This window comes from Chenopodium quinoa, unplaced genomic scaffold, assembly GCF_001683475.1.
Source record: "Chenopodium quinoa cultivar QQ74 unplaced genomic scaffold, ASM168347v1, whole genome shotgun sequence".
In the NCBI taxonomy this organism is placed as follows: Eukaryota; Viridiplantae; Streptophyta; class Magnoliopsida; order Caryophyllales; family Amaranthaceae; genus Chenopodium; species Chenopodium quinoa.
Window position 1 is genome coordinate 1514543 of NW_018745248.1, and position 13581 is coordinate 1528123.

General features: G+C 44.1%; 1 protein-coding gene across 1 annotated transcript; it reads left to right on the forward strand.

Moving 5' to 3' along the window:
- Positions 1 to 1217: 1217 nt before the first annotated feature.
- On the forward strand, positions 1218 to 2066 carry LOC110711279. The gene has a single exon (XM_021889658.1). The coding sequence runs from the start codon at positions 1218 to 1220 to the stop codon at positions 2064 to 2066; it is 849 nt and encodes a 282-aa protein (XP_021745350.1).
- Positions 2067 to 13581: the final 11515 nt, after the last annotated feature.

Consider the following 13581-nt stretch of genomic DNA (forward strand, 5'->3'; position numbering starts at 1 on the left):
TCCAAATTTTATTCCGGAAGAGGCATCCTTAAATGTATTAACAGTATGGGTTAGGATCCCAAATCTTTTTGTAGAATACTTCGATAAAGAATTCTTAAAGAAAGTTGGTGCAAAGATTGGCAAGGTTATTAGAGTTGACAAGTCTATGGCTTATGCTTAACGAGGGAAATTACAAGACTAAGTGTTGAAAATTGACCTCACTAAACCCGTGTTAGCAAAATTCTGGTTAATAGGTAAAATTTGGAGAATTCAATATGAGGGGATGAAGATGTTGTGCTACAAGTGTGGTAAACTTGGGCGTGTGGTAAACCAATGTGCTTCTAATCTTCCAAATGATAACATGATTATTGATAATGTCCATAGTCAACTAGAAATTGTTGAAAAGCATAATAAGGAACCTCCTACAAAGCCAGAGAACATTGAGAATTTTTGTGATTGGATGTTAGTGAAAAAACCGGGTCGGAATAAAAATCCGAGATAGGAAAAAACTGGGTCGGACCACGCTAAAGAAGGGAACAATTTGAATAAGGAGAATAGTCAACCCTTGCCAAGAAATGTTACAAAAGATACGGGAGGAATTGTAGCAAATAAATCAAGTTTTGATATTCTCATGAGTCAAGGAAATATTGAGGATATTAATGAAGAAGATTCTATGGAAAAAGATAATTATGGTCAAGCTATAAATTTGAAAACAGGAAAAATTTTAAAAGATTTGAATATATCTCTTTTTCAATTAGAGGGAAATATTTCCAAAATAAACCTTGCTGATAAATCCCAAAATCAAAGTGATAAATTCCCGAAAGCTAATTCCTTTAATTTTGGGAAAACTGGTCATGGTATAAGAAGTGGAGGGAAGGAAAATAATAAGAAAAAAGATTCTACCAAAATTACAAAAACAGCTATACAAAGAGGTGGTCCACTTGAACCAATTACTAATGTGAATACTTAAAAAGATTCATTAAAATTTTTTTCTACCATGGAAATAATTGGTAAGGAGACCTTAGAAGCTACTGGTTCAAAGGATACCTCACAGAAGAATAGAGGAAGTTAACAAAGACACAAACATTGCACCACATGATGATCTCTCGAAGGAACTCATGCATGTTTCCCCCACCATCGGATGTTATCCAACTAATGATCCCGAAGGACAAAATTCTTTGCGTGGGTCAACCTATGGAGATACCATACTGGGGAATAGCAGACCCCTGATGAATGTAATGGAGGTGAGGATCAAATCATGGATGGAACCGATACCGGAACCAATGGAGTTAGTGTTCACTTTAAGGATTCCCAATGATGTAAGTCGTTTAATGAGATTTATCTCTAGTGTATATGTTAGTTCACTTCCATCTGTACTTATTTTAGTGGAAGACACTATACCATATTTAGCACCAAATTCTTTGCCTATTTCATGCATGGTATGGAATGTGCAAGGAGCCGGTAGTCGTACCTTTATTAGTGCACTACGGGATGTAACAAGAAATCATAAACCTAATGTGTTTGCACTTGTGGAAACTCATATGGGGGTTCAACAAGCTGAGAGAATTGCTTCTATAGTAGGATATGCAGGTCATACTAGAATGGATGCTCAAGGTTTTAGTTGGGGGATTTGGGTGTATTGTAAACCGAAACTTGTAACAGTGGAACCGATTATACAACACAACCAACATATAACTATGGATATTAGAAGGGTAGGAGGTGATCCTTGGTATTTTACAGCACTTTATGCTAGCCCGAATCAAACAAAAAGGAGTGATTTATGGCGTGAGATTAAAGATTTTTTTGCAACACATAACCAGCTGTGGATGCTAGCTGGTGATTTCAATGATACTCAATTTGGTTATGAGCAGAGTACATCTTGTCCCGAAACTTCTAGACGTGCAGCTAGGTTCAATGAGTGGGTAGAAGATATGAATTTATTGGAATTTAGTGGTCCGAATCATACTTGGGCTCGAGGAAACTCTATGGCTACTCGTACTAGTGCTCGTCTCGACAGGGCTTTATGTAACGGAGAATGGAGTCTGCGATTTGCTAATGCCGAGGCAAGGAATTTACCTGCGGTTTAGTCTGACCATTTCCCCTTACTGATTGCTCCTTATGGTTTTGCACCTATATCATCAGTTAACAAGCCGTTTAAGTTCCAGGCAGCTTGGTTAACACATGAACATTTTCGTGGTTTTATTGAGGAAAAATGGGATAAAAACGGTCCCCTCGTCTCGTTACTCAAAAATGTGAGTGAGGAATTACAAGATTGGAATAAAAAAATGTTTTCCATAATATTTGTTTAAAAAAAGGAATTTACTAGCTCGGATTGAAGAGGTTCAAAAATGCTTTGCCGAGCAAAAGTCAAGGGATTTAATTAAATTAGAGGCCAAACTTCGTACAGAATTGGATGATGTCCTTGATAAGGAGGAACTCCTTTGGTACCAAAAATCGAGAGTTGAGTAGATTAGAGAGGAGACTGTAATACTACCTTTTTTCACTTAAGTACGATTACAAAAAGATGGAGGAACAATATAACGGCCATTTGAGAAAGTGCTAATAAGGAGTGGATTTATGAGAAGGACCATATACAAGAGAATATTGTATCATATTTCACTAAGTTATTTACAGATGAAGAGTAGCCCTGCCATGGTGCTATGCCGACAAATATATTCCCAGAGTTCACAAGTAGGGACTAGGACATGTTGTCTCGGCCTTTTGCAAGGTGTGAAATAGAGAAGGCCATCTTTGATATGGGTGCAATGAAGGCCCCAGGTCCGAATGGTTTTCAACCTTTGTTCTTTCAAAAGCATTGGGATTTATTGATTTATTGGCAGAAAATGTTTACAAAGTGGCTCTTGATGCCTTGAATGGAAAAGGGCTTCCCCGAATATTTAAATGATACCTTCAGTGTACTTATACCGAAGGTGGATACTCCTAAGCTTGCTACACAATTTTGACCTATAGTATTGTGATTGTGCAAGAGGTTATTCATACTATGAGGAATAAGAAAGGAGGAAAGGGACTCATGGCAATTAAAATTGACTTTGAGAAAGCGTATGATCGTCTTAAGTGGGATTTTATTCGTAATACTCTATATGAAATTCGCTTTCCGATCCTTATCAATGAGCTTATAATGGAGTGTATTTCGACATCAACAATGCGCGTTTTATGGAATGGTGAGCCGACTCAATCATTTAAACCGGGGCGTGGCATTTGTCCAGGTGATCCCTTATCTCCATATATTTTTGTCTTGTGTATGGAGAGGTTGAATCAATTAATTGAGGAATCTATTATTGAAAATAGATGGAAGCCGATTTATGCTAGTCGAAATGGTCCCAAGTTATTGAATTTTATGTTCTGCTGACGATATAATTCTTTTTGCTAGAGGCAACCATCGAACAAGCAATGGTTATACAGGAGTGTTTGGCCCGGTTTTGTAGTGCCTCGGGGCAGAAAGTGAGCTACCTAAAGTCCCGAATCTATTTCTTGCAAAATATGGGTTTAAATGATAAAATTGGTATTTATCATACTCTGGCAATTGATGAAACTGAATACCTTGTTACCTGCCTTGGCATGCCAACTCTCACAAGCAGAGTTACTTGTGAAACTTTCGCATATTTATGTGAGAAAGTGGATAGAAGACTCGCGGGATGGAAATCTAAATACGTTTCACTAGCTGGCCGTATAACTCTTGCAAAGACAACCTTGACCACCATGAGCTCCTATTCAATGAAAACTACCAAAATCCCAAGGGCAATATGTAATGAAATTGACAAGCGTACTAGGAGGTTTATTTGGGGTGGTGATGAATACAATAGGCGCATTCACTTACTGTCTTGGGAGTGCCTCCAAAAACCAAAAGAGTAGGGGCGTATGGGTATACGATCATCTTGACAGACAAATGCGTCATTTCTAACTAAGTTAGGGTGGCTCGTCTTAACAGAGCCAAATGCACTTTGGTCTCGTGTATTTAGAGCAAAATATTGCAAAGGGAGATGCGACATTGACATGTTTGAATCTAAGGCTAATTTGTGCGGGATCTCGTGTTGCGGTTGGCAATGGAAGTTCTACGCTATTTTGGGATCATAACTGGGCTATGCCTAGTCCTCTGCGTGCTGCTGCTATTGTGGATATGCCTGCCCACCTTGATGGAGCAACGGTGGAAGAGCTAAGGGATGCTAAAAATGGTTAGAAGTGGAATTTGTTTAATTTGCTGATTTATTACCTACTAGTGCTCTAAAAGTAATTAAAGCTCATGCTCTTTGAAAAGGAAGACAATGTAGGGCATTTATTTTATTGGGGTGGATCATCAAGTGGAAAATTAACACTTAAATCTGTGATGAAGACTATTCGAAGAGATGATGCTATCGAAAATGATGGAGTCTGGAAATTAATTTGGTCTCTAAAATTTCAGCAAAGGGCGAAGGTCTTTCTCTGGCTTGCCATACTTGATCGTATAATGACAAATGCAAATTTCCTCAAAAGAAATCTAACTGATAACCCTTGGTGTAAAAATTGCAACATAAATGAAGAGACCTGTTGAGGGTAAAAATACCCCGTACACATGGACCAGTCCCATAGCGACACGTGGCCCAGTTAGAGGGTGACACGTGTAACTATGGGAAGATACCACGCATTCAACTTAAAAGCATTCAAGGGCTCAGGCCAATCCTGTAGCGACACGTGGCCCAATGAGAGGGTGACACGTGTCGCTACAGGAAGATGCCAGGTGTTTAGGCCATATATGACCCCTGAAATCAGCACGCAAAAGAGGCCTAATTACATCAGGGCCCAAATCCCGAGAGATATCATTGAAAGCCACAAAGCGGCGCCCCAAAAACGATAGGTGGCGTTCTCCGATTGCGCAGCCAATCACGTCATGCAATTTTAGGGTACAAACCCTAAAAATGACACAAGCTCCACCCCTATCAATACCCCAATCATTTATGATGGGAGGGGTGGATTAAGACATTACAAGAAAAAGAGCATTAATAGCTCTAACTTCTCTCTACTTTCTCTCTCTAGCCTTTTCCGTTTCCGATCACTAGCTTGACCGTCGGAGGCGAACATTCCGACAAGTGGAATATTCGTTGTTTTGCAGGTGTCTCAATCTCATTGCCAGAAGAGCGTGACCAGTATCCGAGGAAATCCAAAAAACACCCAAAACATTTGGCGCCGTCTATAGGTATACTTGTCCGTTATGGCAATAATTGGTCAGACACCTAATCCCGGCCCTCGTCCAGGCGAGGACGGCCATGTAGAGGACATTATCCCTACAATCCTTACTAGCGATCCGCTAACTGCCTCATTTCAAGAAGCTGATGACCCTCCTGTTACTGCAGCCTCTCTGAAGGCCGCACTCAACAAGCTCCGGAAGGAGTTTGAGAGCAACGGAGCCTCTACCTCTAGGCAGCCGCCCAGGAGAGAGGGGGAGAGTGCTCCAAAGAAAGCACAAAGCAAAGCGGCTAATGCAACGGACGCTGGCAACACCCCATTTCGTAGGCCGACTGGAAGGTCTCCAAGGGTACCGCGGACAAATTTCTCTGATCTGTTGGCGAAAACACAGTCGGCTGGGGGGAGGAGTAGGCAGCCTCGAAGAGAAGAGCCTTAGCCGTCTAGACGATGGAAGAACGCAAGGGATTACCTTCAGCATAAGCAGCAGGAATGTGCCGCTTACTCGGACACGGCCTCAACTCCAACTATGTCGGATGATTTTTCAAATCATTCTCCCTCCCAGCCTTCCAACACGACCATCTCAAGCAGAAGTCAAGTTGTCCGCACTCCAACTCCTATTCTAGTTGTCCGCACTCCAACTCCTATTCCAGTTCAATCACTCCAATATCAACCTCCCCAGGGTTTCAATGGCTTGATGCAGCCGAATTCTCAAGTCTTCGGACAATATGGGCCATACGGACAGACGTACGATTAGGCTCCCTACCTGGCTGGACCGTCCGTGCAGCCACAGCCAATTGACTAGCAGATGCGCCTGCTGACTTTGGGAGATAAGCCCCCACTACTCTTAGTTTGCTGTTTGTGGGAAATTTTTCATACAACATACTACCTCGAAAGACTAGCCTTAATTTGGCAACAATTGTTCAAGGGAAAAATGAGGGCCTACGGTCGTACGTCCAACGATTTAACCAAGAAAAAGCCCAAATTCATAATCTGCCGGATGAAATTGCTTACTATGAATTTCTCCGGGGATTAAGGCATAATGGTTTTAAATTTGACCAAGTGAGGAAAAAAATTCGGACATACGCAGGTGTTTTACGAGAAGCCAAAATTTATATTGAAGCGGCGGACTTTTGTTCGCTCACAAAATTAGAAGCGCCGGCCAAGAAGAAACAATCTTCTCAGCAAGACTCGGCCGGCCAAAAGAAAGAAGGAAAAATAATAAAAGAAGTCTGGGTGGCCGAAGGCCAGCCGCAGAAGTCCAAGAAGGTTAAGACGTACGAGCCCCAGTATGAGTTCAACAAGGATTGTTACTCCATCTTGATGGAAATCAAGGATAAGTTTGAGTTTGAAAAGCCACAGCCACTAAGAGGACCAGCTCAGTACAGGAACAAGAACAAGAACTGTCATTACCATAAGGACGTGGGACATGACATGAGCGATTGTATCAATTTAAAGAGATTGTTGGACAAGCTAGCCGAGAAGGGCATGCTAAACTCTTATGTGATGAAGTCCAAATTCACTTACACACGGACAAACAACATGTCCGAGAAGAAGCAGAAAAATGATAAGAACAAAGATAAGGAAGATGATGGGAATAGTACTGATTCAGGCTTTGTGGCCGTGATATAAGGAGGTTTCGCCTCAGGCGGCCCAACCATGAAAGGGATCAAGCAGGACGCCTGGAACTTGGGAAAGGTGATGCAAGAGGATGCAGTAAAAGTCAAACCATTTCCCGAAGTAATCATCAGCGAGGCTGATCAGGGGGAGGTTAAAGCCCTGCATAATGATCCCATGGTATTCATTATGAAGATAGCCAATTTGAAGGTTAGACGAATATTGATTTATACGGGTAGCTCGGCTGACATCATCAGCCTGGCCGCCTTGAAGAATCTAAGCTTCCCAAAGGATGCGCTTCAGGACATCACTCACCCGTTGGGAGGATTTGGGGGGAATGTTATCCACCCGGTTGGGCGGATAGACCTACCCGTCTGCTTTGGGCAAAAAGGGGAAGGAAGAGATATGGTTGTCCGCTTCCTGGTTGTAAAGAACTGACTGGATATAATGTTATACTTGGCCGTCCTACACTGAATGTAGCCAAAGCAGTCATTGTACCTCATCTAATGCTGCTAAAGTTCGAGAGGACGGACGGAAAAATTGGGACAATCCAAGGGAGTCAGAAAATGCCTAAGGAATGTAATCAATTGGTCGTTAAGCCTACAACACGCGGACTAAAAGCGTCTAAGCCAAAAGAAGAAGGAACCTCACTCCCAGCATACCAGGTCGGCCAGAAGCGTAAGGCGGCCAAGATAGAGCAAGCATAGCAACTAATGACTGTCGGTCGGCTAGAAGAGTTAAGGCCCCAGCCGGCTGGGAGTTACCAAGATATAGTGCTTCACCCCGATCAACCAGGTCGGACGGTCAGTGTAGGCACTATATCTTTAGGTATGCTTGGGGATGAGTTAGTTCAACTGTTGAGAGAATTCAAAGATGTATTTGCATTTGACGTTGGTGAGATGCCAAGAATAAATCCTGAACTGGCCGTTCATAAGCTGGCTGTGAACCCAGCCATTAAACCCGTTCGCCAGAAGAAAAGAAATCATGGAGAAGAAAGGAATCGGGCGGCCGCAACTGAGGTAAAAAAGCTGCTGGACGCCGGTTTTATTCGGCAATGTTATTACCCAGACTGGGTAGCCAATGTAGTTCTCGTGAAGAAGCCGAATGGAACTTGGAGAATGTGTGTGGATTACACCGATCTGAACAAGGCATGCCCTGAGGATAGCTTTCTCTTGCCCAAAATCGACCGCCTAGTTGATTCAACAGCTGGGTATGCCCTGATGAGTTTCAAGGACGCATACTCCGGATTCCATCAAATTCCCTTATGGGAAGAAGATCAAGAGAAAATAGAGTTCGTAACTCAGCAGGGGTTGTACTGTTACAAAGTTAATGCCCCAACTACCTTTCAACGACTTGTTAATATAGTCTTCAGAGATCAGCTCGGCCGGAATATGGAGGCGTACATCGATGACATGATTGTCAAGTCAAAAGAGCCGGCCGACCACCTGAAGGATCTGCGAGAAACTTTTACCGAACTCAGGCGGCATGAGATGATGTTAAATCCAAAGAAATGTGTCTTTGGTGTTGAGTCCGGTAAATTTCTCGGATTTTTGATTGACCAACGTGGAATTGAGGCCAACCTTGAAAAGATTCAAGCTGTCCTGGACATGAAGTCACCAAGGACGATTAAGGAAGTACAAAGACAGACCGGCTGTTTAGCAGCGCTTGGTAGATTTCTGTCAAGGTCAGGGGATAAGTTCCGTTATTTATTTCAAACCATCAAGAAGAAAACCATGTTTGAGTGGACAGAAGAGGCCGAGGAAGCGTTTGTACAGTTAAAAAGCCACCTTCATACATTGCCTCGGCTCGTCAGTCCACTCAAGAATGAGAAGCTATTTATCTATCTCGCCATCTCTAAACACTCTTTAAGTGCCGTCCTGCTTGTTGAAAGGGACGACCACCAGATCCCAGTCTATTTTATCAGCCATGTACTTCACAACGTCGAGCTGAGGTACCCCCCTATTGAAAATTTTGGCTTAGCATTGTACATGGCATCAAAAAAGCTGCGGTCGTACTTCTTGGCACATTCAATTATGGTATATACAGACCAACCTCTGAAGAAGCCATTTACAACCTTATAGGCCAGTGGTCGTATGCTCAAGTGAGCCTTGGAAATGAGAGGCTTTGACAATACGTTTAAGCCAATAAAAGCAATCAAGGGACAAGCCTTTGCAGATTTTTTAACTGAGATGACTCGGCCTGATCTTCAGCTGGTCGGAGACCAGGTCTGGAAAGTGTTCGTGGACGGTAGTGCAACATCTACCGGGTGTGGCGCAGGTATCATATGTCAGTCTCCCGAGGGAGATAAGTTTGAGTATGCTCTGAGATTTCAGTTCTAAGCCTCTAATAATGAGGCCGAGTATGAAGCTCTCCTGGCCAGCCTTAGAATGTGTAAGGCGGCAGGAGCAACAAAAGTGGATGTAAGCTCGGACTCCCTACTTGTAGTCGGCCAGGTGAACGGAGACTTTGAGGCAAGGGAGTCGGCTATGATGAAATACTTGAAGATTGTCAAGGAGGAGGCCAAGGGCCTAGATCATTTTACTTTGCAACAAGTTCCTCGTTCGTCTAATCATCAGGCGGACGACCTCTCTAAATTAGCATCCTCATCATCACGTGATACCCCTAGATCAGTATTTTGGGAGGTAAAGGAAAGAAGGAGTATTGATGCCGAGCCAGTACAAATCATTGATAGAAGCTCCACTTGGATGGACGGGTTCATTTCTTATTTAAGGGATGGGTTACTTCCGGCCGATCCTAAAGAGAGCTGGCTGACGAAGAAGGGAGCGGCCTGGTTCGAAATGAAGCAGGGGGAGTTGTTTAAAAAGGCATTTGTGAAGCCGAACCTGAAGTGTATTACTCCTGAGAAGGGGCATGATGTCCTGGACGACCTCCACCAGGGGCAGTGCGGCTCCCATATTAGAGGGCGAGCCTTGGCTGAAAAGGCTACCCATCTGGGGTACTACTGACCGAGCTTAAAGTCGGACGCCATGGAAATGGTGAAAAAATGTGTTAAGTGCCAGAGATTTGCAACCTTAATCCATCGCCCTGCTAACAGCTTGTCGGCCATAATTAGTTTGTCCCCTTTGCCAAATGGGGGATGGATATCTTAGGACCGTACACGCCAGCATCTGGTCAAAGGCGTTATGTGTTGTAGCAGCAGACTACTTCACAAAATGGGTGGAGGCCGAGGCTGTCCGGGGCATCAAGTGGACGAATGTTTCAGCCTTCATATGGAAGAGTATCATTACACGTTTTGGCATTCCTCAATCTATGGTGTTCGACAATGGACCCCATTTTGAAACGCCTGAACTCAAGGAATGGTTGGAAGACCAGGGCATAGCTCATTGCTTTGCTTCGGTCGGCCGACCACAAGCCAATGGCCAAGTAGAAGCATACAACAAGTTGATATCCAATGGTATTAAGCGCAAACTTGAAAAGGCAGGCGGTCTATGGGCTGATGAGTTGGTCAATGTATTATGGTCCATAGGAACAACGACCAACAACTCCACAGGGGAAACCCCATTCTTTTTGGTATAAGGCGCTGAGGTTGTTCTCCCAATTGAGATGTATAAGCCCATCTTAGAGTGATGCTATATGATGAAGCGGCCAATTGAAAGCCATGAAGACTGCCCTAGACTTCCTTCCAGAAGCTAGGGGCAATGCGACGCTTAGGCATGAAATTTATCGCCTAAGGATGACAAGGATATACAATCGCCAAGTGTCAAAGCGTCCACTAAAAATGGGAGATATGGTCCTAAGGAAAATGGAGGCTGTGGGTCGGGCAAATGAAGATGGAAAGCTGACCTCAAATTGGAAAGGGCCGTATCGAATCAGTGAAGAAGTCCGAGTGGTACTTACCGTCTCGAAGCCATGAATTGCCGTCCGATTCCGCGTACATGGAACGCTGACAACCTGAAGAAATATTATGTTTAAGTCTTTTCGTAGTATTTAGCCAAAAAGATGTATATACAGGTAGGTCTGTTGACTAAGCAATGTAATTAAAGCCGTACGGCCACAACAATGTAATTTTGACAAATTAATGAAAAGTCAAACATTGTTATATTATTTTCCATTCTACTTATGCTTATTTACACTTTCATAGTCTACGCAGAAACGCCGCGTGAAACTTGTAACTAGGTTGCTTGCAACACAGCAACCCGGTCGTAAAAAAAATGAGTGACTTGACCTTAAGTCACATGTATACGTCCGTTCCTCATTTAGACGGACGGAAAAGGTAAGCTATCCTATGAAACCCCTCAAATGGGGCAAGGGCATACCTAGGCATTCTAGCCCAACCAAATTTAGAAATTTTAAGTTGAGATAATACTTGAAATTTTTTTAGCATGTCCGAGCGATAGTTTCAACGGACAACTCGCATAAAGCCAATCAAACGGCCGAATAATATGTTGATTCGGCGTATCACCTAGTCCAAGGGCAATCATTACTATGATTTGATTAACTTACTAGTAGTCATACCCCTCAAGGTATAAACTCTACCAAGTCAATCAAACCATTCAAAATATGGACTAGGCGAACGCCGAATACCCCCCCCCCCCATTGTACGAAAACGCAAAAACGTGCAAAAAAGTACGCGTACGAAAATGCAAAAACATGCTAAAATTATGTAAAATTTGCTAAGTATGAAATAAATGAAAAAAAGAGCTTGAATTAATTAAAGACTGCTCAAAGGGAGGCTAAATGTCTTACAAAAACCGCTCAAAAAGGTGGCAAATAAAGAAAATAAGAATTGGTTAAAAAATCAGAACAAAGAGCTGATATAAAGGGGCGGCTGGGGCTCTAAGAAGCTGGATCCTGGCCTTGGACGGGCTCTTGAGAGGCGGGAAGAGATGTGTCCTCAGTTGGCGTCTCCTTGCTCTCCTCCTCGCCGTCATTGTCGGCCACCACTTCTTCATTTTCCTCATCCTCTAAGGTTGTTGGTGTGACGTCCATCTCGGGTGAAGGCTGGCCGGCCTTCTTAGCCTCCTCCCTGAGGCAGACGAAGTTGAGGCGTTTAGTGAAACGCTCTTGATAAAAGGCCGCCTCGCCCTCGTCCACCATGAGCTCAAACGCCTCGAAGAAGTGGCTCTTCAGCATAACCTCAGCATTTTGTTCAATGTGGACGACCTCGTCTGCGTTAGGGGCCCAAGGTATTTCAGCTGTAGAGTTAAGTCCTCAACAGACTTCTTTAAAGTTTCCACCTCGGCCTTAAGAGCGTCTGCCTCGTCCAAGGCCTCTTTCAAGTGTTTTAGGGCTAAGGCCACCTCACACTTACGCTTTTCAGAGGCCTCCAACCCTTCTTTCCAGCGCTGGCCGTCTAGGAGGGCTTGATCCCTCTCCTGTCTCATGACATCCCTAGCCACTCTTGCTCCAGGGCCTGGCCCAGCTTCACCAAATCTTCAGCTTGTCGCGTTGCCTTGTCAGACAGCGCGTTGATTTGGGTTTCAAAATATCGGCGCTGGATGGTCGTTACCCCGATATTGGTATCCTGGGTTTTCTGAATCTGATCCCAGGCATGCTTCATCTTTTCATTCTCCTTGTACTTCCATTCAAGGAAGGCATTCAATCGCAGGAAGAGCTGCGTACAGGAAAAACATGTTAGCAAAATGAGAGTGAAAAATTAACTAAGTGTGAAAGTTGAAAGAAAAATTACCTCAGCACTGCAATTGATCATTGGGCCAAGGAAGCCCTCATGAATCCCCCGCAGCTTGTCTCGTTGCTCGGCGGGGACTACCCTGGCCATGGCCTCCCTCATGACCTTCCAGTCCACACCAGTAAGGGATTGGCCGGGCAACTTCATGTGTAGCTCCTCTGCAATATCTGCATGCGGGCGCAAAGAGTTTAGCTTAAGCTCAATCGGGCTTATAAAAAATAAAATAAAATATGCAAAGTTACTCAAACTAACCGTTAGAGAAGCTCGGAGCGTTAAGGGGATTAAAGGTGAATGACGGAGGCGGCGCAGGCTCGTCACCCTCCTCACCCGTACGGCCAGGCTGGTCGCCGGCCGACTAAAAGGCTTCAAGACAATCAGATTCTTGGACTCTTTGTAAGGGCGGAGTCACTTCTGGCCTGGTCGGTTTTGCCGGGGTCGACTTACCCCTACTATCCGATCTCTCGGACTTATCATGAACCGGCGTGGCGGCCGGATCCATGGACTTGGAGGCCCTGCTATCACCCAGCCGGGGTTGGTCTCCTTTAGACTGCTTGGAGACAGTCCGCGACGTAGCCTTTGCCGCAGTAGTGGAAGTGGTCTTAGAGGCGATCGTCTTCCTTTGCTTGGACGCCTTCCCGTCCTTGTCCGTCTTGGAAGCAAGGGACGACTGCTTTTGCTTGGACCTTGGGGTCGGAGTCGACAGCTGAAGAGAGGCAAAAGTTAGCGAAAAATTAGCAGGATAATACATTAGTGTCCGTGTCTAGCTAGGAAGGAGATCCCTTCCATTATGCCAACACGGACGCAACGATACGTCCGTGAGAACCCAGAAAGGAGGACCTTCCCAACATCCCAACACGGACGAAAAGAAGAAATGGAGGCAGAAAGGATGTTCTTACCCCCTTAGATTGCTCGTATAGCTTCTGACGAGCCTTGTAGCGGGCCAAGTCAATTTCAAACATATTATCCTCCCCCTTCTGTTCTGAGTCCAGCATCTTGTACGCCTCAAATGTAAAAGAAAAAGAAGAAAGTGTTATAAAATTTTTCAATTTCAAATAACCTATGTACATGCAAAAAACTATATATGTCCAAGCGTCCACCTTAGGGCAAGTTCTTGTACAGGCCGTAGGCCAACATGAACGTAGGGTCCCGAATCCATT

Excerpts from the sequence above, each read along its gene's own strand:
- LOC110711279 (XM_021889658.1), top strand. The coding sequence starts at position 1,218 with ATGGAGGTGAGGATCAAATCATGGATGGAACCGATACCGGAACCAATG.